The sequence below is a fragment of the Tachyglossus aculeatus genome, chromosome 4 (assembly GCF_015852505.1).
Source record: "Tachyglossus aculeatus isolate mTacAcu1 chromosome 4, mTacAcu1.pri, whole genome shotgun sequence".
In the NCBI taxonomy this organism is placed as follows: domain Eukaryota; kingdom Metazoa; phylum Chordata; class Mammalia; order Monotremata; family Tachyglossidae; genus Tachyglossus; species Tachyglossus aculeatus.
This window is the reverse complement of record NC_052069.1, coordinates 83,940,906-83,966,526: the sequence shown is the minus strand read 5'-3', so window position 1 is coordinate 83,966,526 and position 25,621 is coordinate 83,940,906. Positions and strand designations below refer to the sequence as shown.

General features: G+C 45.0%; 1 protein-coding gene across 1 annotated transcript; it reads right to left on the bottom strand.

The window, feature by feature from the left end:
* Positions 1-1,870: 1,870 nt before the first annotated feature.
* On the bottom strand, positions 1,871-20,060 carry LOC119926536 (cytochrome c oxidase subunit 6C). Its single transcript, XM_038744560.1, has 4 exons — positions 19,980-20,060; positions 10,362-10,489; positions 4,263-4,390; positions 1,871-1,992 (listed from the first exon to the last, which is right to left on the bottom strand). The coding sequence occupies exons 2-3, from the start codon at positions 10,473-10,475 to the stop codon at positions 4,271-4,273; spliced, it is 234 nt and encodes a 77-aa protein (XP_038600488.1). The 5' UTR covers positions 10,476-10,489; positions 19,980-20,060; the 3' UTR covers positions 1,871-1,992; positions 4,263-4,270.
* Positions 20,061-25,621: the final 5,561 nt, after the last annotated feature.

The following is a 25,621-nucleotide window of genomic DNA, read 5'->3' as shown; positions in this document are numbered from 1 at the left end:
TCCTTCACATTGTTTTCTCTTCTGCTCTAAGGAAGGGTTTACAGTCTTGAGTTGCAAGTGGCAGGAGACTAGCAGAAATAACTGAATTTCAAGATGCCCAGTTGGCATATAGTCACAGAGACACTTAGACACTGGTAAAACTTAATTGTATGAGTGTCTTTTATAAAGCGACTTTCTCCAATTCAGATTTACCTCTCTCTCTCCTTGTGACTAGTCAGGATTCACTATGTGTCAAACTGAAGATATTCACCCTTCTATTGTTGCTTATAATGTAGGGACAAAATTTCCTTGGGCTTAGTAGTCATTTCTAGAGATCACTTGCGAATCAACATTCTAACCTCTTACATTTCAAAGAACTCCACTAAGGCACCGTCCGTCCCTGCCAAATACACAAATCTCCAAAACCATTTATCTCCCCATTCAACTTACCTCACTGGGGGCTTGGGGTGGGTCACCACTCCTCAGGCATTTATGAGATCAGCTTGATCCATCGCAGGGTTCTGTGGTCTTTGGGGTATTACAATGACGGCAGTTGATTTGTAAGGATCATCGCTGTGCTTTTCTAACCTCATTCAAGTCACTAATGGATCTCAGTCCCTAGAAGGGGATGTGCAGTGAAAGCTCCAAGCTCGCAGAAGTTAGTAAGCTCTTTTGGGTGGTGAGGTGTCAAACTGTAGGAAAGTCTTAAGAGCTGAATTAGAGGGCAATGGGGATAAACACACGGAATGAGTTACTACATTGTGCAGGCCAAAAACATCAGTGGGTTCAAGAAGGAGTTGGAAAAATTCAGGAACAAGAGGTCTTCATGGGTTATTCGAGGTGTGAGAGGACTCAAGACGCTATTAAATATATTCATGGATGATAGGCCTGGCATTGAGAAAAGGCAAGAAATGTTAGAATGCATAACCCTAACTCTAAAGCTGGATGTCAAGTCAGTAATTGCCACACATTTCTTCCAAATGTCCTTTGGAAAGATCCCCCGTGAAAATACCACACTACCTGGACAGTTGATCCCCACAGTTTGACACTGGTGTTCTTGCATAAATTTAAAGATTCTTTGTTTAGCTACACCAGCATCTAAAAATACAGATGTCATCAACTTTCCAGGAACCTCTGCTTTTAATTGCTAACTTCTGACAGTGCAGATAACAATGCAAATTTACATAAAGATTGACTATACGTAACATCAACAGGCTTTAAGACATTACCATTTCAGCATTTACCAAGTATTTACATACGTTGCTCCTTTCTAGAGGCTAATAAGACACTTATTCAAGATAGTCACATCCCAGTAGCTGTTTCCAAAGCCATACCTTATGTCCAGTCATTTGAAAAGTACACTGATTTCTCATTTGTCTTATGCTGTCAAGCCGTCCCCGACCCATAGCGAAACTATGGACATACCTCTCTCAGAATGCCCCACCTCCACCTGCAGTTGTTCTGGTAGTGTATCCAAAGAGTTTTCACATTATTCCAAAATATATTCAAACTCAGACACCATTCATTCAATCGTATTTCATTCAATTTGTACCACACTGTTGAAATTCTGAAGTGACACTATTTTACTGCTGAAATTACTGAAAGAATCTCTTTATCAAGACAAAATAGGGCAGAGTGTCCACAATTCTTACCAAAGAATTCTTGAGACAAAATGAGAGCTAGTAAGCTGCAAGTGGAAAACTTGATCATTTCTAATCTTGACTTACCAATTACCTTCCTGTTCCAGCTCCACTGACTCAGAAAATGATCTTTTTCATTTTGAGTTTTCTACCTTTGGGGTACATACATAATAAAATATAAAAGCCAGGCTACAGGGAACAATTTACTAAGATATTTCAACTATTTGCAGAGACAACAACTGAGAGTACACTTAAAGGTTTAAGTATTTATTTATCAAGATATACTTCCATACCAGCATGTCCATGCATTCAATTCTACAGTTCAAGAAACAGGTAAATGATAAAGCCTCCATGACTTCAGCCTCCTCGGAGCCTGTAACAAAGAAATGAGAGATAAGCATGGAAAAGCACAACAAACAGTCTCTCCCTTCAGTTACCCTGGACATATAACTAAGATAGTTTTACATATACTTTTCAAAACACTCAAAGCAAATAACACCCTATTGGTGTGTTCGGGATGTGGGGTCGCCATTATTTACTAGTAAGGAAAAAGGGGATATTGCCCCCAAAATAAATCTGAATAGCAAAATAAAAATGAACTAAGATTTCCAAGGATATTTTCATTATAAATTCTGATCATCCAAATCAGTATGCTTTAGTTGGTGACACCTTAGCCCCACACAATCCCATGAACCTCTATTTACATGCCCTTCAAAATAGGGGATTCAGGCTCACTGTCCCAATTACAGAATAAACTGTGTGTCTCAAGCTAAATGGTACTAATCGTACATAATAGCAAATTATTAATGCTAGATTTTTGAAAGCTAATAGTGTGAAGTGACGGAATGTTTGATCACACTTGATATGTTAATATAAGATCACATAAAATTGTTCTAGATGAAGTCTTAATGGTAGTTAGTAATGAAGCTTTAAAACGAGGAATAAAGCCTGTACTCACTTATTCTCTAAAATGTGCATAATTTGGCCTCGTCTTCTCTGGCTAAGTAAATTATATAAATTCAAATGGGACTATTATCCAGATTGACTTTTCTCATATTGTCATGTTTCTCTCCATACAATCCAGAACACCTTACATTTTTCGTGAGGCTTAGATTCTAGGACTTTTTCCTTATTAAACTTTCTGTACAATCTGAGCTAAGGATGAAACAGCTTTGTCTCGGGCTGGCAGAGGAAATCTCACTGTCATGAATGATACAGGAGGGCAAAGTAATCTGATATAGTGAAGACATTTATGAAAAAGGTACAACCAGGTGAGACTTTTCTCCTTCTTCTGCCTCCTGAACACTTCTCCCACCACTGCCAATCTTTGTTACCTGCCAGTGGCATTCCCAAAACTAGGGCAGATGACACCAATGCTGTAAGAATATGCACTCCAGGTCGCTTGCAATATTTTTACTTTCCCTCCCCCATCCCAGTTTCCCAGGGGTTAAAGTTTCTCTCTCACCGTGGGCATGAAACATATCGAACAACTCTGTTGTACTGTCCTTTCCCAAACGCTATAATACGGTGCTCTGCATATCCTAAGCGGTCTATAAATACCATTGACTGGAAAAAGTCAGCATACAGTGCACAACGACTGTGTCTGTTTATTGCTATATTTTACTCTCCCAAGCACTTACTACAGTCTCTGCTCTGCACTTAATAAGCACTCAGTAAATACAACTGACTGATTGCTCATAGCCACCATTTTTAAAAGAAACTGCTATGAGACTAGTGCACTTAGACCAGGTACGCACAATTCGTGTTAACATAAATTTAGCACTTTGGCTACCCATACAGAATCTCGACCTCACTCTTGATAATAATAATAATAATGATAATAGTGATGATATTTGTTAAGCACTTACTATATGTGCCAAGGACCGTTCTAAAACGCTGGGATAGATGCAAGGTTATCAGGTTGTTCCATGGGACTCACAGTCTTAATCCCCATCTTACAGATAAGGGAACTGAGGCACAGAGAAGTTAAGTGGCTTGCCCAAGGTCACATGGCAGACAAGTGGTGGAGCCAGGATTAGAACCCACAACCTCTGACTCCCAAGCCCTAGATCTTTCCACCAAGCCACGCTGCTTCTCTCCAGAAGCAACAGATGGGTGTCACAGAAAAGTAATGCTGGACCCCCATTGTGCCAATGAAACAATAGCAAAAAACAATTATCTACCCTTCCTTCAACCTCTTCCCCCTATCGTTATCAACTTCTGTCACCTAAAAAGTCCATTTGTCAACCTAATGAGTACAACTGGATGAGACCTAAAAGTAGCCTTAATCGGCTTATCTTTTGTACCAGGATGCTGGTAAAAAAAAAAAAAATCCTTCCAACTAACTACTATAATCAATGACTCTATGGACTGTGAAGTGGTCGGTGTTCTATCAAGGATTAAGCTCCTAAAGTATGCCACCAGACTGTATTATCCTAACAAAGAGAATTAATTGGCATTTGGATGAAACACAAGCATAACCAAATGAATTAAGTCCATCGGAATCATTGTAAATGTAATTTCAAGCTTCTAGACTCACCACAAGTTTCACTTCTTTTTGTCCAGATGCCAGCCACATTACAGTAATCCAGTGCAGAATAAGGAAAATGAGATGAACATGAAATAGAATGCTTTTTCTATTACCTGCATGATCATTTGGGTCCCACACTCTGGAAGATGCCAGCCTTTCTCATGTCTTCAAAGTCTTTCATCGAATCATAATTTCTGTAGAAATCCGCATATGCCTTTTTTCTAGGTTCAGCCACTCCAAACTAAAATATAAAAGAGTGCATTAAGTATCTGGTACACACTTAATCTAAGCAACTTAAATCACTGGTCAGGAAGTTACAGTATCATCTCTGCATCTGCAAATAAGTGACTTATATCTTTGATTTAGCCTGTTTCACTTATAAGACAGATGTATGTTCCGTTTTATTCTTAGAAAGTACACTATATATTTTAAAGCTGTGCTTTATTTTGATATTTTTCAGCTTTGTCATGAATTCTGACTTGGCTACCTTACTTAATCAGAGCTCACTGAAGTGGATACTTGTGAAATCGCTGGGAGAGCCAAGAGAAGCATATGGCCTAGTGGATAGAGCATGGGACTGGGCGTCAGAAGGACCTGGGTGCTAATCCCCGCTCCGTCATTTGTATGTGTGACCTTGGGCAAGTCACTTAACTTCTCTGTGCTTCAGTTACTTCATCTGTAAAATGGGGCTGAAGACTGTGATTAGCTTTTAGATTAGTCTTCTAGACTGTGAGCCCACTGTTGGGTAGGGACTGTCTCTATATGTTGCCAACTTGTACTTCCCAAGCGCTTAGTACAGTGCTCTGCACACAGTGAGCACTCAATAAATACAATTGATTGATTGATTTTATCCACCCTAGGGCTTAGTTCAGTTCATAACAAATGTCTATTTTTTTTTTAAAAGGTGAACATTCACCAATTCAACTACAAAACTTTGCTTAAAATTAGTTTCCCTTGGCTCACCCTATTTGCATAAACTCTGGATACATCCTCCACGCCCAGATCTACTCTACTTCCAATGATCATTACATTTCGTAGAACTTTGTACTTTGAGATGTTATGAGTTGGTAGGTCTCTGCTTTGGCCAGTGAGTCTGTTTCTTCCTTCCCACTGGCATGCTGACAGGCAACCTTCCTCTCCAGGGAGGACAAGTGGTCCCTCCTCTTCAGCAGGGAGGAGTGATGCTGGTCTTTGTAATGTAGGGAGCATCCACCCTTCCCAGGAGCAAGCAAAAATCCCCCTTATACAGTCTATCTTACATGTGTGGCAGGTTAGTAATAATGTAACCAGATCTGATCTCTCTGATCACCAAACACTGATGCTAATGGGGATCTCTTGTGACAGATCCAGTTAGACAACTGAAACGAAACATCACCATGAATGACATCTAGACTAGGCCCTGATTGGTTTTCTTGAATTAATCTAAAAATAAGACACTGGGGAACACAGACGTGTGTGTGTGTGTGGTGAGGGAAGGGGTTCCTACTGTCATCTATTTGTATAGCTTTCCTTAAAAGGCTACGTAAATATGTGGCCTCCAAAATTACAACCCCTATTTATCTTTGATCTTTAGCACATCTTAAAATTAGGTTCAGTCATAAAAGGCATCTTGACAAAAAAGTTGACTTTTTAAAAATCCAGCCCAGGTAACAGCCACACAATTCCAAGAAATCAAATTTATGAGGCACTTTGGTGTGTGGTAATCACAAACTATGTTAGAACAAATGTAGTGGCTTGCAGTTACAATCTAACAACTTGAATTTTGCAGTTGGTGCCAGCACCATTTTGTAGCGTCTAAACAACATGCACTGTTCATTTAAGAAGTTGGTAAAATGAGGTACCAAGTTCACCCAGGAGCCTGAACAAATCCCCAGTGTTTTCCTAGAGAAATACTCCAAATCTGGTTGGGAGAACCGAACAGAATGGGCAAACGGGAGAAAACTGGGAATGGGAGTAGCTCATCTCCTATGTGCTTTGGTGACCCAGAGCACCAAAAGAAGCCATTCCGTTCCAGGGTGCTGAGCCAGCCAAGCCCTGGCAACCACCCTCTTCCCGGGCTTCCCCATTCCGTAATTTTTTTTAGCATTTTCTCAGAGAAAACACTTAGAATCAGGTAATGATGTGAATTTCTATACAACTTTAACTCAATTTTCTCAAAGGGTAAAACAGTACTTCAAACTGAGTCCCCCTTTTGCAAATAAAGAAACTTCACTCAGTCACAGCAAGTGTAGTCAAAACCCACACTTCTCCTACTCTATTGCCCTTAAGAAATTTTTCTTCAGTAAACTTCAAATAAATTCAGTCAGTTTAACCTACTGGCTTTGAGCACTTGGTGGGGAAAAAGTTAAATAGTCGTGGTATTTATTAAGCACTTTCTATGTGGTAGGGGTTAGGGCAGATACAGGATAATCAGATAGGACACCATCCCTGTCCCACAGGGCACCTCCTCCTTGGGGGTCTCCCTGATTAATCCCATCTCCACACCCTACTTCCCTCTCAACTGCCACTTGAGCACCACCTAAACTACTCAAAGCCCCCACAACTGCACTTATGAACACATACATACAGCTCCGCTGCTTCAGAGAAGCAACATGGCCTAGTGGAAAAGCACAGGCCTGAAAGTGTGAGAACCTGACTTCAATCCCGAATTCACCACGTCTGCTACGACACCTTGGTCAAGTCACTAAACTTCTCTGTACCTCAGTTTTCTCATCTGCTAAATGGGGATTCAATACCTATTCTCCTTCCTACTTAGGACTATGAGCCCCATGTGGGACCTGATTAACTCCAGTGCTTAGTATAGTGCTTGGCACATAGTAAGTGCTTAAATACCACAACTATCATTATTCTCCTACCTGATTTTATTTCAGTGTCCACCTTCCTGGCTATACTGTAAGAGCCTGAGGGCAGAAATTATGTCTACTAACTCTGTGTTCTCCCAAGCACCTAGTACGGTATTTTGTTACAATTAGTAGATCTGGGCTCTGGGAAATTACTAAGCAAGTTTTGCTGCTCTGAATAGTTCATCATGGTTCTCAAAGTGCTTCATGATGGCAAAGGTTGGCTGTGTCAGAACCAAGGGTACTCTGTCTGATCCAATCCCCAGTGCTCAAGGAGTTTTGTAAAACAAATTTATGGTATTTTGTTAGGCGTCTACTACGTGCCAGGCACTGTTCTAAGTGCTGGGATAGATACAAGGTAATCAGGTTGGGCACAGTTCCTGTCCTACGTGGGACTCACAGTCTTAGTCCCCATTTTACAGTTGAGGCAACTGAGGCACAGAGAAGTGAAGTGACTTGCCCAAGGACCCCCAACAGACAAGTGGCAGAGCTAGGAATAGAACCCAGGTCTTTCTGGCTCCAAGGTCCGTGCACTATCCACTAAACCACACTGCTTCTCAAAAGCGATTTGCTCAGAGTTCAACAGGGATATGCTGTTGTCTCAGTCCTGTTCAACTTTCCCTACACAGACATGCTGGGTAATGCAACAATCAATCAATAGTATTTCTCGGGTGCTTACTCTGCAGAGCACTTGATTGAGACATTCCCTGCCTTCAAGGATCCTAAAATCTAGCAAGACACACAGACACTAAAATAAGTTGCTGGTAATATTTGAAGTGTTTATTTACTATGTGCCAAGAACTCTACAGAGGCAGATACAATAAAAGCAGATCAGACATAGTCCCTGTGAGTCACATGGGGCTCACAGTCTAGGGTGAGGGACAACATGTATTTTATACCCTTTTGCAGATGAGGAAACTGAGGCACAGAAGTTAAGTGACTTGCCTGAGGTTACAGGCAAGGAGCAGAGCCAGGATTAGAATTCAGGTCAATCAATCAATCGTATTTATTGAGCGCCTACTGTGTGCAGAGCACTGTACTAAGCGCTTGGGAAGTACAAGTTGGCAACATATAGAGACAGTCCCTACCCAACAGTGGGCTCACAGTCTAGAAGGGGGAGACAGAGAACAAAACCAAACATATTAACAAAATAAACAGAATAGATATATACAAGTAAAATAAATAGAGTAATAAATATGTACAAACATATATACATATATAATATATACAGGTGCTGTGGGGAAGGGAAGGAGGTAAGACGGGGGGATAGAGAGGGGGACGAGGGGGAGAGGAAGGAGGGGGCTCAGTCTGGGAAGGCCTCTGACTCCCAAGCCCATGCTCTTTCCATTACACCACATCTCAAAAATGCTTCCACATCTCTGGAAAACCCTTCTAAAGAAACAGACTCGGAGCATCATTCAAAGTCCTAGAAGCAGTCATTCAAGAACTGTTCTAGAAGAGGACTGCACTCCACGGATCCATACCCAAGAATGTGGGCAATTAATCAGACAGAATTCCCAAGTATTTACATTCCTGGGTGACCACTATTAATATTAGATCTTGTATGATTTGTCTGATTTTACTAACAGGGTTAGTTGAATCCTACACTCATCTTAGCATTCATGTGTATATGTCTGCTGAGCATATTTATTTCCACTACTCTACAGCATGGCTCAGTGGAAAGAGCCCGGGCTTGGGAGTCAGAGGTCATGGGTTCGAATCCTAGCTCTGCCATATGTCTTCTGTGTGACCTTGGGCAAGTCACTTAACTTCTCTGAGCCTCAGTTACCTCATCTGTAAAATGGGAATTAAGATTGTGAGTCCCACGTGGGACAACAGATCACCTTGTATCCCCCTCAGTGCTTAGAACAGTGCTTGGCACATAGTAAGCGCTTAACAAAATGTCATCATTATTACTATTAAAAATACTTTTATGTTTGTCTCCTTCATTATGATGTAAATTCCTTATGGGCAGGAGGTGTTTCACTTCATTATTTTGTACTTCCCAAGTCCAGGACCACAACAAGTGGGCACTCCAACACTGCTGCTACTACTACATAGCAAACGTCAAAACACATGACTCCCATGTTAATGCCCTAACAGACTCCAGCTATGACAAATTTTAGGTAATTCAAGTCCAAAGACAATTAGAGAAAATGCCAGACTATCAGGAAGGCCTAAGCATATACACTGGGTGGAAACATTTCCCTGCAAAATCCCTATTTCACCCACTTTTCTTAACTGTTCTTTTGAGAGGTTTGTTTTCAATCAATCAATGGTATTTACTGAGCACTTACTGTGTGCCACATACTGTACTACGCACCTGGGAGAGTACAACACAACAGGTTTGACAGACATAATTTCTATCCACACAGAATTTACATTCTAGAAGGAAAGACAGGCATTCAAATAATCATTGTATTTGCTGTACTAAGTGCTTGGAACAGTACAAGAATGTACACATGTTCCCAGCCCACAAGGAGCTTATGGTCTAGGAGGGGAGAGATAGGGGATAAATTACAGATAGGAAACATTATACATACAAAAGTGCTGTGGGGCTGGGGTGAATTTAAAGTATTTACAGAATACACAGCAAAATGCATAGGTGATGGAGAAGAGAAGGCCAACAGGGGAAATGAAGGCTTAGTCAGGGAAGGCCTTTCGGGGGAGATGTGATTTTAGTAGGGTTTTGAAGGTGGAAATGAAAGGGTACATTAGCAGGTGCTGGAATACGATCAATCAACCATATTTAATGAGCGCTTACTGTGTGCAGAGCACTGTACTAAGCACTTGGGAGAGGAAAGTAACAATGTAATAGACACATTTCCTGCCCCAACTTATTTACAAGCCTACAGTATTATCAAAGCATAGGAAGAGTCAGGGTACTGAGAGGTTCAATCATTTCATCTTGCAGGTCAACAGCATCTCTAGCTCTACAGGCTGTTTCCTGGAACCACTGAGGTCTCCTGCAAGGACCATGGCTTACTCTGCTACTCAGCTAGACTGTAAGCTCCTTGAGGGAAGGACTGTCTCAATCAGGTGGTTTTCTTAAAAAAGCTTTCCTTTCCTACATCATTTTAAAGAGAGCATTCCCCTGACCTTGATAAGTGAGCTTAAGGAAATTATTTTAACTATAAGAAAAACAAGTAGACAGACAAGACCTTCATAACCTTTATGAAGTGATAGGCGTGAGTACCACAGCAAGAACCAGCCTCCTTCCCCTCCAACTTCTTCCCAAGCTTGTTAAGCAGATAACACACTGAAGTGAATTTGACACTGCATTTCAGGTTGCATTTTTTTTTAAAGTCTTAAGAGCATAGGGATGGAATGAATCAAAGATTAATGACAGCTTGCAATAGGTTTGGTTCTCACCTTATATAGAGCAGCCAGTCCCATGGATACAGTAAAGGCTCCAACAATGTGAAATCTCAGGCGTTTGGCCAGAAGGCCACGCATCTGTGGTTTGGGCAACAGTGCGGAGGACATTATGACAATTCTCCCTAGTAGAAGAAGAAGACAATACATGAAAACTGGAATCAAGGACTTTGAAAGCCTTCTTTTTCTTTGCATTCAAAATTTACCACATCCATCAACTGATATTTGCAGAGACAGTTCATCTAGTTCTCACAGTAATAAACGTCTTTATGAACAACTGGTTAACTGACAGCTTACTACTAAAGTTAGCCTAAATAGCTAATAGTCGTGCCATTTGTTAAGTACTTTACTAAGCGCTGGGGCAGATGTAAAATGTTCTTGTGTCAGCTCTGGCACTTAGTACAGTGCCTGGCACGTAGTAAACACTTAAATACCACAATTATTAGAATCAAGTCCCACATAAGGCTCATAGTCTATGGAAGAAGGAGAACAGGTATTGAATCCCCATTTTGCAGATGAGGGAACTGAGGCACAGAGAAGTTAAAGTGATTTGCTCAAGGTCACACAGCTGGCAAGTGGGAGAGTCAGGATTAGAACCCAGGTTCTCTGATTCCCAGGCCTGTGCTCCTTCCACTAGGCCAAAATGCTTCTAAGGCAACTAAGGACATAAAGGTCTTGAACCGAAAACTCAACAAACTTTGGCGGAGGGGTACTGTGAAACCTCTTTTAAGGGAATATGTTTCCCTTTAGAAAAGGGCATAGACCTGGGTAAACCCAATGACCTTCAGGCAACCCTCTCCTTTAGTTATGGGGGGATTCCTGGGTAAGGTCGAGTAGCTGAATACGGAGAGAGGAGGAGACTCAACTTCCCTCAAATAACGCGCATTGCGACCCGACCATTTAATTCCTACTCCTTCCCTGCCCCAGTCGCCAAGGGGACAGCTAAATCAGAGAGCTTGCAGCAATCTGCAACTATTTCAATACAGCTAATCGCCTGAAACTGCTCTGGTCAGCAGGACACAACAATTCGGCTGCTCCCCCTCCCCGCCGCCCCCAATAATAATGATAATCATCATCACAGTATCAGTTAAGTATCAACCAATTGGCTTCTATCCACCCCAGAGCTTAGTACAGTTCCTGGCACATAGTAACCACTTAAATACCACAATTGTTATCCAGCATGTGCCGAGAACTACAGAATTCAGGATGGCCAAGCGGACCTCGAAGTCAGAAGGTCACAGGTTCTAATCCCACCTCTGCCACGTGTCTGCTGTGTGACCTTGGACAAGTCACTTCACTTCTCTGGGCCTCAATTCCCTCATCTGTAAAATGGGTATTGAGACTGTGAGCCCCATGTGGAACAAGGACTGTGTCCTGATTACCTTGTATCTACCCAAACCCTTAGAACAGTGCCTGGCACATAGTACGCATTTAACAAATACCATAATTACTATTATTATTCTTAAGAACTACACCAAGAGCTAGGATGGATACGAGATAATCAGATCAAACACGATGCCTGTCTGACCTGGAGCTCACAATCTAACAGATGGCAAACAAGCAATCCATTCCCATTTTACAGATGAGGAACCTGAGGCACAGAGAGGTGACTTGCTCAAGGTCATACAATAATACTGTATTTGTTAAGCGCTTCCTATGTGCCAGGCTCTGTACTAAGCACTGAAGTGGATGCAAGCAAATCGGGTTGGATACGGTCCCTGTCCCAGGTGGGCCTCATAGTCTCAATCCCCATTTTACAGACTATGTAACTGAGGCCCAGAGAAGCAAAGTGACCTGCCCAAAGTCACACAGCAGACAAGTGGCAGAACCAGGATCAGAACCCATGACGTTTTTACCCCCAGGCCGGTGCTTCAAAGCCTTACTGAAGGGTCACCTCCTCCAAGAGGCCTTCCCAGACTAATCCCCCCTTTTTTAATCAATCAATCAATCGTATTTATTGAGCGCTTACTGCGTGCAGAGCACTGTACTAAGCGCTTGGGAAGTACAAGTTGGCAACATATAGAGACGGTCCCTACCCAACAACGGGCTCACAGTCTAGAAGGGGGGAGACAAGACAACAAAACCAAACATGGAGACAGGTGTCAAGTCTTCAGAACAAAGAGAATTAAATGCACATCATTAACAAAATAAATAGAATAGTAAATATGTACAGGTAAAACACAGTGATAAATCTGTACATATATACAGGTGCTGTAGGAAGCAGTTTCGTCACCTTTAAATTGGAGACGTTCTCCCTCCCGTTTAGACTGTGAGCCTTGTTGGGTTAGGGTTAAGGCCAGCTTGATTAATTATATCTATCCCCTAGTAAACGCTTGACAAATACTACTAAAAGTTCATTTAGGAGTGGGTGTGAGGCCAAATGGGCCAATGATAATAATAATTATGGTATTTTTTTATGGCATTTATTAAGCACTTACTATGTGCAAAGCACTCTAAGAGCTGGGGAGGTTACAAGGTGATCAGGTTGTCCCACATGGGGCTCAGTCTTCATCCCCATTTTACAGATGAGGGAAGTGAGGCTCAGAGAATAATAATAATAATGGCATTTGTTAGGCGCTTACTATGTGCAAAGCACTGTTCAATCAATCAATCGTATTTATTGAGCGCTTACTGTGTGCAGAGCACTGTACTAAGCGCTTGGGAAGTACAAGTTGGCAACATATAGAGACAGTCCCTACCCAACAGTGGGCTCACAGTCTAGAAGGGGGAGACGGAGAACGAAACCAAACATACTAACAAAATAAAATAAATAGAATAGATATGTACCAGTAAAATAGAGTAATAAATATGTACAAACATATATACAGGTGCTGTGGGGAAGGGAAGGAGGTAAGATGGGGAGATGGAGAGGGGGACGAGGGGGAGAGGAAGGAAGGGGCTCAGTCTGGGAAGGCCTCCTGGAGGAGGGGAGCTCTCAGCAGGGCCTTGAAGGGAGGAAGAGAGCTAGCTTGGCGGATGGGCAGAGGGAGGGCATTCCAGGCCCGGGGGTCGATGGCGGGACAGGCGAGAACGAGGTACGGTGAGGAGATTAGCAGCGGAGGAGTGGAGGGTGCAGGCTGAGCTGGAGAAGGAGAGAAGGGAGGTGAGGTAGGAGGGGGCAAGGGGATGGCCAGCCTTGAAGCCCAGGGTGAGGAGTTTCTGCCTGATGCGCAGATTGATTGGTAGCCACTGGAGATTTTTGAGGAGGGGAGTGATATGTCCAGAGCGTTTCTGGACAAAGATAATCCGGGCAGCAGCATGAAGTATGGATTGAAGTGGAGAGAGACACGAGGATGGGAGATCAGAGAGAAGGCTAGTGCAGTAGTCCAGACGGGATAGGATGAGAGCTTGAACGAGCAGGGTAGCGGTATGGATGGAGAGGAAAGGGCGGATCTTGGCAATGTTGCAGAGCTGAGACCGACCTGATGACCTTGTATCCCTCCCAGCTCTTGGAACAGTGCTTGGCACATAGTAGGCGCTTTACAAATGCCATCATCATTATTATTATTATTATTAAAATGGGGATGAAGACTGGGAGCCCTACGCAGGACAGCCTGATCACCCTGTATCCCCCCCAGCACTTAGAACAGTGCTTGGGACATAGTAAGTGCTTAACAAATACCATTATTATTAGTATTCTCTGAGCCTCAGTTACCTCACCTGTACAACGGGGATGAAGACTGGGAGCCCTACGGGGGACAACCTGATGACCTTGTATACCTCCCAGCGCTTAGAACGGTGCTTGGAACATAGTAAGCGCTTAACAAATACCATCATTATTATTAGTAGTAGTAGTATTCTCTAAGCCTCAGTTACCTCATTTGTACAACGGGGATGAAGACTGGGAGTCCCACGGGGGGAACAACCTGATGACCTTGTATCCCTCCCAGCGCTTAGAACGGTGCTTCGCACATAGTAAGTGCTTAACAAATACCATCATTATTATTGTGATTAGTATTATCTGAGCCTCAGTTACCTCATCTGTACAACGGGGATAAAGACTAGGAGTCCCACGGGGGCCAACCTGATGACCTTGTATTCCTCCCAGCACTTAGAACGGTGCTTCACACATAGTAAGCGCTTAACAAATATCATCATTATTATTAGCAGTAGTATTCTCTGAGCCTCAGTTACCTCATCCGTACAACGGGGATGAAGACTGGGAGTCCCACGGGGGGATAACCTGATGACCTTGTATCCGTCCCAGCGCTTAAAACAGTGCTTGGCACATAGTAAGCGCTTAACAAATACCATCATGATTATTAGTAGTATTCTCTGAGCCTCAGTTACCTCATCCGTACAACAGGGATGAAGACTGGGAGTCCCACGGGGGGACAACCTGATGACCTTGTATCCCTCCCAGAGCTTATAACGGTGCTTTGCACATAGTAAGCGCTTAACAAATACCATCATTATTATTGTGATTAGTATTATCTGAGCCTCAGTTACCTCATCTGTACAACGGGGATGAAGACTGGGAGTCCCACGGGGGACAACCTGATCCCCTTGTATCCCTTGGTAGTATTCCCTGAGCCTCAGTTACCTCATCCGTACAACGGGGATGAAGACTGGGAGTCCCACGGGGGTCAACCTGATGACCTTGTATCCCTCCCAGTGCTTAGAACGGTGTTTGGCACATAGTAAGCACTTAACAAATGCCATTATTATTATTATTAGCATTCTCTGAGCCTCAGTTACCTCATCTGTACAACAGGGATGAAGACTGGGAGTCCCATGGGGGTCAACCTGATGACCTTATATCCCTCCCAGCGCTTAGAACGGTGCTTCGCACATAGTAAGCGCTTAACAAAAAAACATTATTATTAGTAATAGTAGTATTCTCTGAGCCTCAGTTGCCTCACCTGTACAACGGGGATGAAGACTGGGAGTCCCACGGGGGGACAACCTGATGACCCTGTATCCCTTGGTAGTATTCTCTGAGCCTCAGTTACCTCATCTGTACAATGGGGATGAAGACTGGGAGTCCCACGGGGGACAACCTGATGACCTTGTGTCCCTCCCGGCGCTCAGAACAGTGCTTCACACATAGTAAGCGCTTAATACCATCATTATTATTAGTAGTAGTAGTAGCATTCTCTGAGCCTCAGTTCCCTCATCTGTACAACGGGGATGAAGACTGGGAGTCCCACGGGGGGACAACCTGATGACCCTGTATCCCTTGGTAGTATTCTCTGAGCCTCAGTTACCTCATCTGTACAATGGGGATGAAGACTGGGAGTCCCACGGGGGACAACCTGATGACCTTGTGTCCCTCCCGGCGCTCAGAACAGTGCTTCACACATAGTAAGCGCTTAATACCATCATTATTATTAGTAGTAGTAGTAGCATTCTCTGAGCCTCAGTTCCCTCATCTGTACAACGGGGATGAAGACTGGGAGTCCCACGGGGGGACAACCTGATGACCTTGTGTCCCTCCCAGCGCTTAGAACAGTGCTTCGCACATAGTAAGCGTTTACTAAATACCATCATTATTATCAGTAGTAGTATTCTCTGAGCCTCAGTTACCTCATCTGCACAATGGGGATGAAGACTGGGAGTCCCACGGGGGAACAACCTGATGACCTTGTGTCCCTCCCAGCGCTTAGAACAGTGCTTCGCAGATATTAAGCGCTTAACAAATACCATCATTATTAGTAGTAGTAGTATTCTCTGAGCCTCAGTTACCTCACCTGTACAACGGGGATGAGGACTGGGAGTTCCACGGGGGGACAACCTGATGACCTTGTGTCCCTCCCAGTGCTTAGAACAGTGCTTTGCACATAGCAAGCGCTTAACAAATACCACCATTATTATTATTAGTAGTATTCTCTGAGCCTCAGTTCCCTCATCTGTACAACGGGGATGAGGACTGGGAGTCCCACGGGGGGACAACCTGATGACCTTGTATCAATCAATCGTACTTATTGAGCGCTTCCAGTGTGCAGAGCAGCGCTTAGAACAGTGCTGCGCACATAGTAAGCGCTTAACAAATACCATCATTCTTATTATCAGCATTCTCTGAGCCTCAGTTACCTCACCTGTACAACGGGGATGAGGACTGGGAGTCCCACGGGGGGGGACAACCTGATGACCTTGTATCAATCAATCATACTTATTGAGCGCTTCCTGTATGCAGAGCAGCGCTTAGAACAGTGCTTCGCACATAGTAAGCGCTTAACAAATACCATCACTATTATTATTAGTGTTATCGGAGCCTCAGTTACCTCATCTGTACAACGGGGATGAGGACTGGCAGTCCCACGGGGGGGGACAACCTGATGACCCTGCATCAATCAATCAATCGTATTTACTGAGCGCTTCCTGTGTGCAGAGCAGCGCTTAGAACAGTGCTTCGCACATAGTAAGCGCTTAACAAATACCATCACTATTATTATTAGTGTTATCGGAGCCTCAGTTACCTCACCTGTACAACGGGGATGAGGACTGGGAGTCCCACGGGGGGGGACAACCTGATGACCTTGTATCAATCAATCGTACTTATTGAGCGCTTCCTGTGTGCAGAGCAGCGCTTAGAACAGTGCTTCGCACATAGTAAGCGCTTAACAAATACCATCACTATTATTATTAGTGTTATCGGAGCCTCAGTTACCTCATCTGTACAACGGGGATGAGGACTGGCAGTCCCACGGGGGGGGACAACCTGATGACCCTGCATCAATCAATCAATCGTACTTATTGAGCGCTTCCTGTGTGCAGAGCAGCGCTTAGAACAGTGCTGCGCACATAGTAAGCGCTTAACAAATACCATCACTATTATTATTAGTGTTACCGGAGCCTCAGTTACCTCATCTGTACAACGGGGATGAGGACTGGGAGCCCCACGGGGGGACAACCTGATGACCTTGTATCGATCAATAGTACTTATTGGGCGCTTACTGTGTGCAGAGCATCGCTTAGAACAGTGCTTCGCACATTGTAAGCGCTTAACAAATACCATCACTATTATTATTAGTGTTATCGGAGCCTCAGTTCCCTCATCTGTACAACGGGGATAAGGACTGGGAGTCCCACGGGGGGACAACCTGATGACCTTGTATCAATCAATCATACTTACTGAGCGCTTCCTGTATGCACAGCAGCGCTTAGAACAGTGCTTCGCACATAGTAAGCGCTTAACAAATACCATCACTATTATTATTAGTGTTATCGGAGCCTCAGTTACCTCACCTGTACAACGGGGATGAGGACTGGGAGTCCCACGGGGGGGGACAACCTGATGACCTTGTATCAATCAATCAATCGTACTTATTGAGCGCTTCCTGTGTGCACAGCAGCGCTTAGAACAGTGCTTCGCACATAGTAAGCGCTTAACAAATTCACTATTATTATTAGTGTTACCGGAGCCTCAGTTACCTCACCTGTACAACGGGGATGAGGACTGGGAGTCCCACGGGGGGGGGACAACCTGATGACCTTGTATCAATCAATCGTACTTATTGAGCGCTTCCTGTGTGCAGAGCAGCGCTTAGAACAGTGCTTCGCACATAGTAAGCGCTTAACAAATACCATCACTATTATTATTAGTGTTACCGGAGCCTCAGTTACCTCACCTGTACAACGGGGATGAGGACTGGGAGTCCCACGGGGGGGGACAACCTGATGACCTTGTATCAATCAATCGTACTTATTGAGCGCTTCCTGTGTGCAGAGCAGCGCTTAGAACAGTGCTTCGCACATTGTAAGCGCTTAACAAATACCACCACTATTATTATTAGTGTTATCGGAGCCTCAGTTACCTCATCTGTACAACGGGGATGAGGACTGGCAGTCCCACGGGGGGGGACAACCTGATGACCCTGCATCAATCAATCAATCCGTATTTATTGAGCGCTTCCTGTGTGCAGAGCAGCGCTTAGAACAGTGCTTCGCACATAGTAAGCGCTTAACAAATACCATCACTATTATTATTAGTGTTACCGGAGCCTCAGTTACCTCACCTGTACAACGGGGATGAGGACTGGGAGTCCCACGGGGGGGGACAACCTGATGACCTTGTATCAATCAATCGTACTTATTGAGCGCTTCCTGTGTGCAGAGCAGCGCTTAGAACAGTGCTGTGCACATAGTAAGCGCTTAACAAATACCATCACTATTATTATTAGTGTTATCGGAGCCTCAGTTACCTCATCTGTACAACGGGGATGAGGACTGGCAGTCCCACGGGGGGGGACAACCTGATGACCCTGCATCAATCAATCAATCGTATTTATTGAGCGCTTCCTGTGTGCAGAGCAGCGCTTAGAACAGTGCTTCGCACATAGTAAGCGCTTAACAAATACCATCACTATTATTATTAGTGTTATCGGAGCCTCAGTTACCTCACCTGTACAACGGGGATGAGGACTGGGAGTCCCACGGGGGGGACAACCTGATGACCCTGTATCAATCAATCAATCGTATTTATTGAGCGCTTCCTGTGTGCAGAGCAGCGCTTAGAACAGTGCTTCGCACATAGTAAGCGCTTAACAAATACCATCACTATTATTATTAGTGTTATCGGAGCCTCAGTTACCTCATCTGTACAACGGGGATGAGGACTGGGAGTCCCACGGGGGGGACAACCTGATGACCCTGCATCAATCAATCAATCGTATTTATTGAGCGCTTCCTGTGTGCAGAGCAGCGCTTAGAACAGTGCTTCGCACATAGTAAGCGCTTAACAAATACCATCACTATTATTATTAGTGTTATCGGAGCCTCAGTTACCTCACCTGTACAACGGGGATGAGGACTGGGAGTCCCACGGGGGGGACAACCTGATGACCCTGCATCAATCAATCAATCGTATTTATTGAGCGCTTCCTGTGTGCAGAGCAGCGCTTAGAACAGTGCTTCGCACATAGTAAGCGCTTAACAAATACCATCACTATTATTATTAGTGTTATCGGAGCCTCAGTTACCTCACCTGTACAACGGGGATGAGGACTGGGAGTCCCACGGGGGGGGACAACCTGATGACCTTGTATCAATCAATCAATCGTACTTATTGAGCGCTTCCTGTGTGCAGAGCAGCGCTTAGAACAGTGCTGCGCACATAGTAAGGGCTTAACAAATACCATCACTATTATTATTAGTGTTATCGGAGCCTCAGTTACCTCATCTGTACAACGGGGATGAGGACTGGGAGTCATCAATCAATCGTACTTATTGAGCGCTTCCTGTGTGCACAGCAGCGCTTAGAACAGTGCTTCGCACATAGTAAGCGCTTAACAAATACCATCACTATTATTATTAGTGTTACCGTAGCCTCAGTTACCTCATCTGTACAATGGGAATGAGGACTGGGAGTCCCACGGGGGGACAACCTGATGACCTTGTACCAATCAATCGTACTTATTGAGCGCTTACTGTGTGCAGAGCAGCGCTTAGAACAGTGCTGCGCACATAGTAAGCGCCTAACAAATATTATTATTATTACTATTATTATTATTATTCTTAGTGAGGCCGAGTCGGGGGATGTGGGGCCTCTCGTGCCCGGCCCGTCCGAGGGGCAGCCCCGGGGTCCCGGCGGGGACGGGGATGCCGGGGGGGGGGGTCGGCGGACGACGGGGGAGACGCCCCCGGGGGGAGCGGGAGGGCCGCCCCGGACCTCACCTCAGCGCCCGCGTCCTTGGCCGCCGACGGCAAGATGGCCGACTCCGCCGGGAGGGAGGGAGAGGAGCAACCGCGCAGGCGCAGGGAGGCAGCCGCGCAGGCGCGGTGCCACGCGCCTCCCGCCCGCTCGGCGGGCACGGCGGCCGGGAGGGCTCAAAACGCGAAAGTCTCGCGAGAGTAGAGGCGCGCGGCTCCGGACGGTGGTTTAGTGGCTGAGGCCCCGAGCCTCCCCTCACTTCATTCATTCATTCATTCATTCATTCATTCATTCATTCACTCATTCATTCATTCATTCATTCATTCATTCAGACTTTTCCTGGCTCCTCTTCATTTCAGGACTCAGTCAATCAATCAGTAGAGAAGCAGGGTGGCTCAGTGGAAGGAGCCCGGGCTTTGGAGTCAGAGGTCATGGGTTCAAATCCCGGCTCCGCCACTTAGCAGCTGAGTGACTTTGGGCAGCTCACTTGACATCTCTGGGCCTCAGTTCCCTCATCTGTAAAATGGGGATGAAGACTGTGAGCCCCCCGTGGGACAACCTCATCACCTTGTAACCCCCCAGCGCTTAGAACAGTGCTTTGCACATAGTAAGCGCTTAATAACTGCCATTATTATTATTATTATTATTCACTCATTCATTCATTCACTCACTCATTCATTCATTCAGACTTTTCCTGGCTCCTCTTCATTTCAGGACTCAGTCAATCAATCAGTAGAGAAGCAGGGTGGCTCAGTGGAAGGAGCCCGGGCTTTGGAGTCAGAGGTCATGGGTTCAAATCCCGGCTCCGCCACTTAGCAGCTGAGTGACTTTGGGCAGCTCACTTGACCTCTCTGGGCCTCAGTTCCCTCACCTGTAAAATGGGGATGAAGACTGTGAGCCCCCCGTGGGACAACCTGATCGCCTTGTATCCCCCCAGCGCTTAGAACAGTGCTTTGCACATAGTAAGCGCTTAATAACTGCCATTATTATTATTATTCACTCATTCATTCATTCACTCATTCACTCACTCATTCACTCATTCATTCATTCATTCATACTTTTCCTGGCTCCTCTTCATTTCAGGACTCAATCAATCAGTAGAGAAGCAGCATGGCTTAGCGGAAAGAGCCCGGGCTTTGGAGTCAGAGGTCATGGGTTCAAATCCCGGCTCCGCCACTTATCAGCTGAGTGACTTTGGGCAGCTCACTTGACATCTCTGGGCCTCAGTTCCCTCATCTGTAAAATGGGGATGAAGACTGTGAGCCCCCCGTGGGACAACCTCATCACCTTGTAACCCCCCAGCGCTTAGAACAGTGCTTTGCACATAGTAAGCGCTTAATAACTGCCATTATTATTATTATTATTATTCACTCATTCATTCATTCACTCACTCATTCATTCCTTCAGACTTTTCCTGGCTCCTCTCCATTTCAGGACTCAGTCAATCAATCAGTAGAGAAGCAGCGTGGCTCAGCGGAAAGAGCCCGGGCTTTGGAGTCAGAGGTCATGGGTTCAAATCCCGGCCCTGCCACTTATCAGCTGAGTGACTTTGGGCAGCTCACTTGACCTCTCTGGGCCTCAGTTCCCCCATCTGTAAAATGGGGATGAAGACTGTGAGCCCCCCGTGGGACAACCTGATTGCCTTGTATCCCCCCAGCGCTTAGAACAGTGCTTTGCACATAGTAAGCGCTTAATAACTGCCATTATTATTATTATTATTATTCACTCATTCATTCATTCACTCATTCACTCACTCATTCACTCATTCATTCATTCATTCATACTTTTCCTGGCTCCTCTTCATTTCAGGACTCAATCAATCAGTAGAGAAGCAGCATGGCTTAGCGGAAAGAGCCCGGGCTATGGAGTCAGAGGTCATGGGTTCAAATCCCAGCTCCGCCACTTATCAGCTGAGTGACTTTGGGCAGCTCACTTGACCTCTCTGGGCCTCAGTTCCCTCATCTGTAAAATGGGGATGAAGACTGTGAGCCCCCCGTGGGACAACCTCATCACCTTGTAACCCCCCAGCGCTTAGAACAGTGCTTTACACATAGTAAGCGCTTAATAAATGCCATTATTATTATTATTATTCACTCATTCATTCATTCACTCACTCATTCACTCATTCATTCATTCATTCAGACTTTTCCTGGCTCCTCTTCATTTCAGGACTCAGTCAATCAATCAGTAGAGAAGCAGCGTGGCTCAGTGGAAAGAGCCCGGGCTCTGGAGTCAGAGGTCATGGGTTCAAATCCCGCCTCCGCCACTTGACAGCTGTGTGACTTTGGGCAGGTCACTTGACTTCTCTGTGCCTCAGTTCCCTCATCTGGAAAATGGGGATTAAGACTGTGAGCCCCCCGTGGGACAACCTGATCGCCTTGTACCCCCCCAGCGCTTAGAACAGTGCTTTGCACATAGTAAGCGCTTAATAAATGCCATTATTATTATTATTATTATTATTCACTCATTCATTCATTCACTCATTCATTCATTCATTCACTCACTCATTCATTCACTCACTCGGACTTTTCCTGGCTCTTCTTCATTTCAGGACTCAGTCAATCAATCAGTAGAGAAGCAGGGTGGCTCAGTGGAAAGAGCCCGGGCTTTGGAGTCAGAGGTCATGGGTTCAAATCCCGGCTCCGCCACTTATCAACTGAGTGACTTTGGGCAGCTCACTTGATCTCTCTGGGCCTCAGTTCCCTCATCTGTAAAATGGGGATTAAGACTGTGAGCCCCCCGTGGGACAACCGGATCACCTTGTATCCCCTCAGCGCTTAGAACAGTGCCTTGCACATAGTATGCACTTAATAAATGCCATTATTATTACTATTATTATTTACTCATTCATTCACTCACTCATTCATTCACTCCTTCCTCTCCCCCTCCCCATCCCCCCTGCCTTACCTCCTTCCCCTCGCCACAGCACCGGTATATATGTTTGTACAGATTTATTACTCTAATTTACTTGTACATATTTACTATTCTATTTATTTTATTTTGTTAATATGTTTTGTTTTGTTGCCTGTCTTCCCCTTCTAGACTGTGAGCCCGCTGTTGGGTAGGGACCGTCTCTATATGTTGCCGACTTGTACTTCTCTAGCGCTTAGTCCAGTTCTCTGCACACAGTAAGCGCTCAATAAATACGATTGAATGAATGAATGAATTCACTCCCTCCATTCATTCACTCATTCATGCATTCTCTCATTCATTCATTCACTCATTCAGTCATATTTATTGAGCGCTTACTGTGTGCAGAGCACTGTACTAAGCGCTTGGGAAGTACAAGTTGGCAACATATAGAGACGGTCCCTACCCAACAACGGGCTCACAGTCTAGAAGGGGAAACTCATCCATGCACTCACTCATTCATTCACTCATCCATTCAGCAGCGTGGCTCAGTGGGAAGAGCCCGGGCTTGGGAGTCAGAGGTTGTGGGTTCTAATCCCGGCTCCGCCACTTGTCAGATGTGTGACCTTGGGTAGGTCATTTCACTTCTCTGGGCCTCAGTTCCCTCATCTGTAAAGTGGGGATAAAGACTGTGAGCCCCACATGGGGCAACCTGATTACCTTGTATCCACCACAGGGCTTGGCACATAGTAAGCGCTTAATAAATGCCATCATTATTATTATTATTATTCTCTGGGCCTCAGTTCCCTCATCTGTAAAATGGGGATTAAGACTGTGAGCCCCACATGGGACAACCTCATTACCTTGTATCTACTCCAGCGCTTGGTACATATTAAGCGCTTAACAAATACCAACATTATTATTATTATTCATTCATATTTATTGAGCGCTTACTCTGTGCAGAGCACTGGACTAAGCACTTGGGAAGTACAAGTCGGCAACAGATAAGAGACAATCGCTACCCAACAACGGGCTCATTCATTCAATCATATTTATTGCAGAGAAGCAGCGTGGCTTAGTGGCAAGAGCCCGGGCTTGGGAGTCAGAGGTCATGGGTTCTAATCCTGCCTCTGCCACTTGTCTGCTGTGTGACCTTGGACAAGTCACTTCACTTCTCTGAGCCTCAGTTCCCTCATCTATAAAGTGGGGGTGAAGCCTGCGAGCCCCCATGGGACACCCTGATCATCTTGTAACCTCCCCAGTGCTTAGAACAGTGCTTGGCACATAGTAAGCGCTTAACAAATACCAAAATGAGTATTGATTATCATTCATTCATTTATTCAAGAAGCAGCATGGCTCAGTGGAAAGAGTCCAGGCTTGGGAATCAGAGGTCGTGGGTTTTAATCCCGCCTCTGCCACTTGTCAGCTCTGTGACTTTGGGCAAGTCACTTAATAATAATAATAATGATGATGATATTTATTAAGTGCTTACTATGTGCAAAGCACTGTTCTAAGCGCTGGGGAAGTTACAAGGTGATCAGGTGGTCCCACAGGGGGGCTTGCAGTCTTTATCCCCATTTTACAGATGAGGGAACTGAGGCACAGAGAAATTAAGTGAATTGCCCAAAGTCACACAGCTGACAAGTGGCGGAGCAGGGATTTGAACCCATGACCTCTGACTCCAAAGCCCTGGCCTCTTTCCACTGAGCCACACTGCTTCTTGAATAAATGAATGAATGATAATCAATACTCATTTTGGTATTTGTTAAGCGCTTACTATGTGCCAAGCACTGTTCTAAGCACTGGGGAGGTTACAAGGTGATCAGGGTGTCCCATGGGGGCTCGCAGGCTTCACCCCCAGTTTATAGATGAGGGAACTGAGGTTCAGAGAAGTGAAGTGACTTGTCCAAGGTCACACAGCAGACAAGTGGCAGAGGCAGGATTAGAACCCATGACCTCTGACTTCAAAGCCCGGGCTCTTTCCACTTAGCCACGCTGCTTCTCCCTGTGCCTCAGTTCCCTCATTTGTAAAATGGGGATGAAGCCTGTGAGCCCCACGTGGGACAACCTGATGACCTTGTATCTACCCCGGCGTTTAGAACAGTGCTTGGCAAATAGTAAGACTGTGAGCCCATTGTTGGGCAGGAATTGTCTCTATCTGTTGCCGAATTGTACTTTCCAAGCGCTTAGTACAGTGTTCTGCACACAGTAAGCACTCAAATACGACAATGACTGAATGAACAAATACCATCATCATCAATAGAGAGAGACAGTGGTGGCGGGGGGGCCTCTGAACATCGGCCTAGTTGCTGTGACCCAGAGAGCGAGCCTTCCCTCGCTTAATAATATTCATTCAGTCGTGTTCATCATCATCATCATCATCATCAATCATATTTATTGAGCGCTTACTGTGTGCAGAGCACTGTACTAAGCGCTTGGGAAGTACAAGTTGGCAACATATAGAGACAGTCCCTACCCAACAGTAGGCTCACAGTCTAAAATTCACACAGCAGACCATTCATTCAATTGTATTTATTGAGTGCTTACTGTGTGCAGAGCACTGTACTGAGCACTTGGAAAGTACAGTTCAGCAATAAAGAGAGACAATCCCTTCCCACAGCAGGAATAATTGTAGTATTTATTAAACCCTTAAACTATCTGCTGAACACCGTACTAAGCACCGAGATGGAGACAAGCAAATTGGTTGGCCACAGTCCCTGTCCCTCGTGGGGCTCGCAGTTTTAATCCCCATTATACAGTTAAGGTAACCGAGGCCCTGAGAAGTGAAGAGACTCGCCCAAGGTCACACAGCAGA

Coding starts and splice junctions, on each gene's coding strand:
- LOC119926536 (XM_038744560.1), bottom strand. CDS start 10,475: ATGTCCTCCGCACTGTTGCCCAAACCACAGATGCGTGGCCTTCTGGCC. Junction 4,391..10,361: donor GACTGGCTGCTCTATATAAG/GTGAGAACCAAA, acceptor TTTATATTTTAG/TTTGGAGTGGCTGAACCTAG.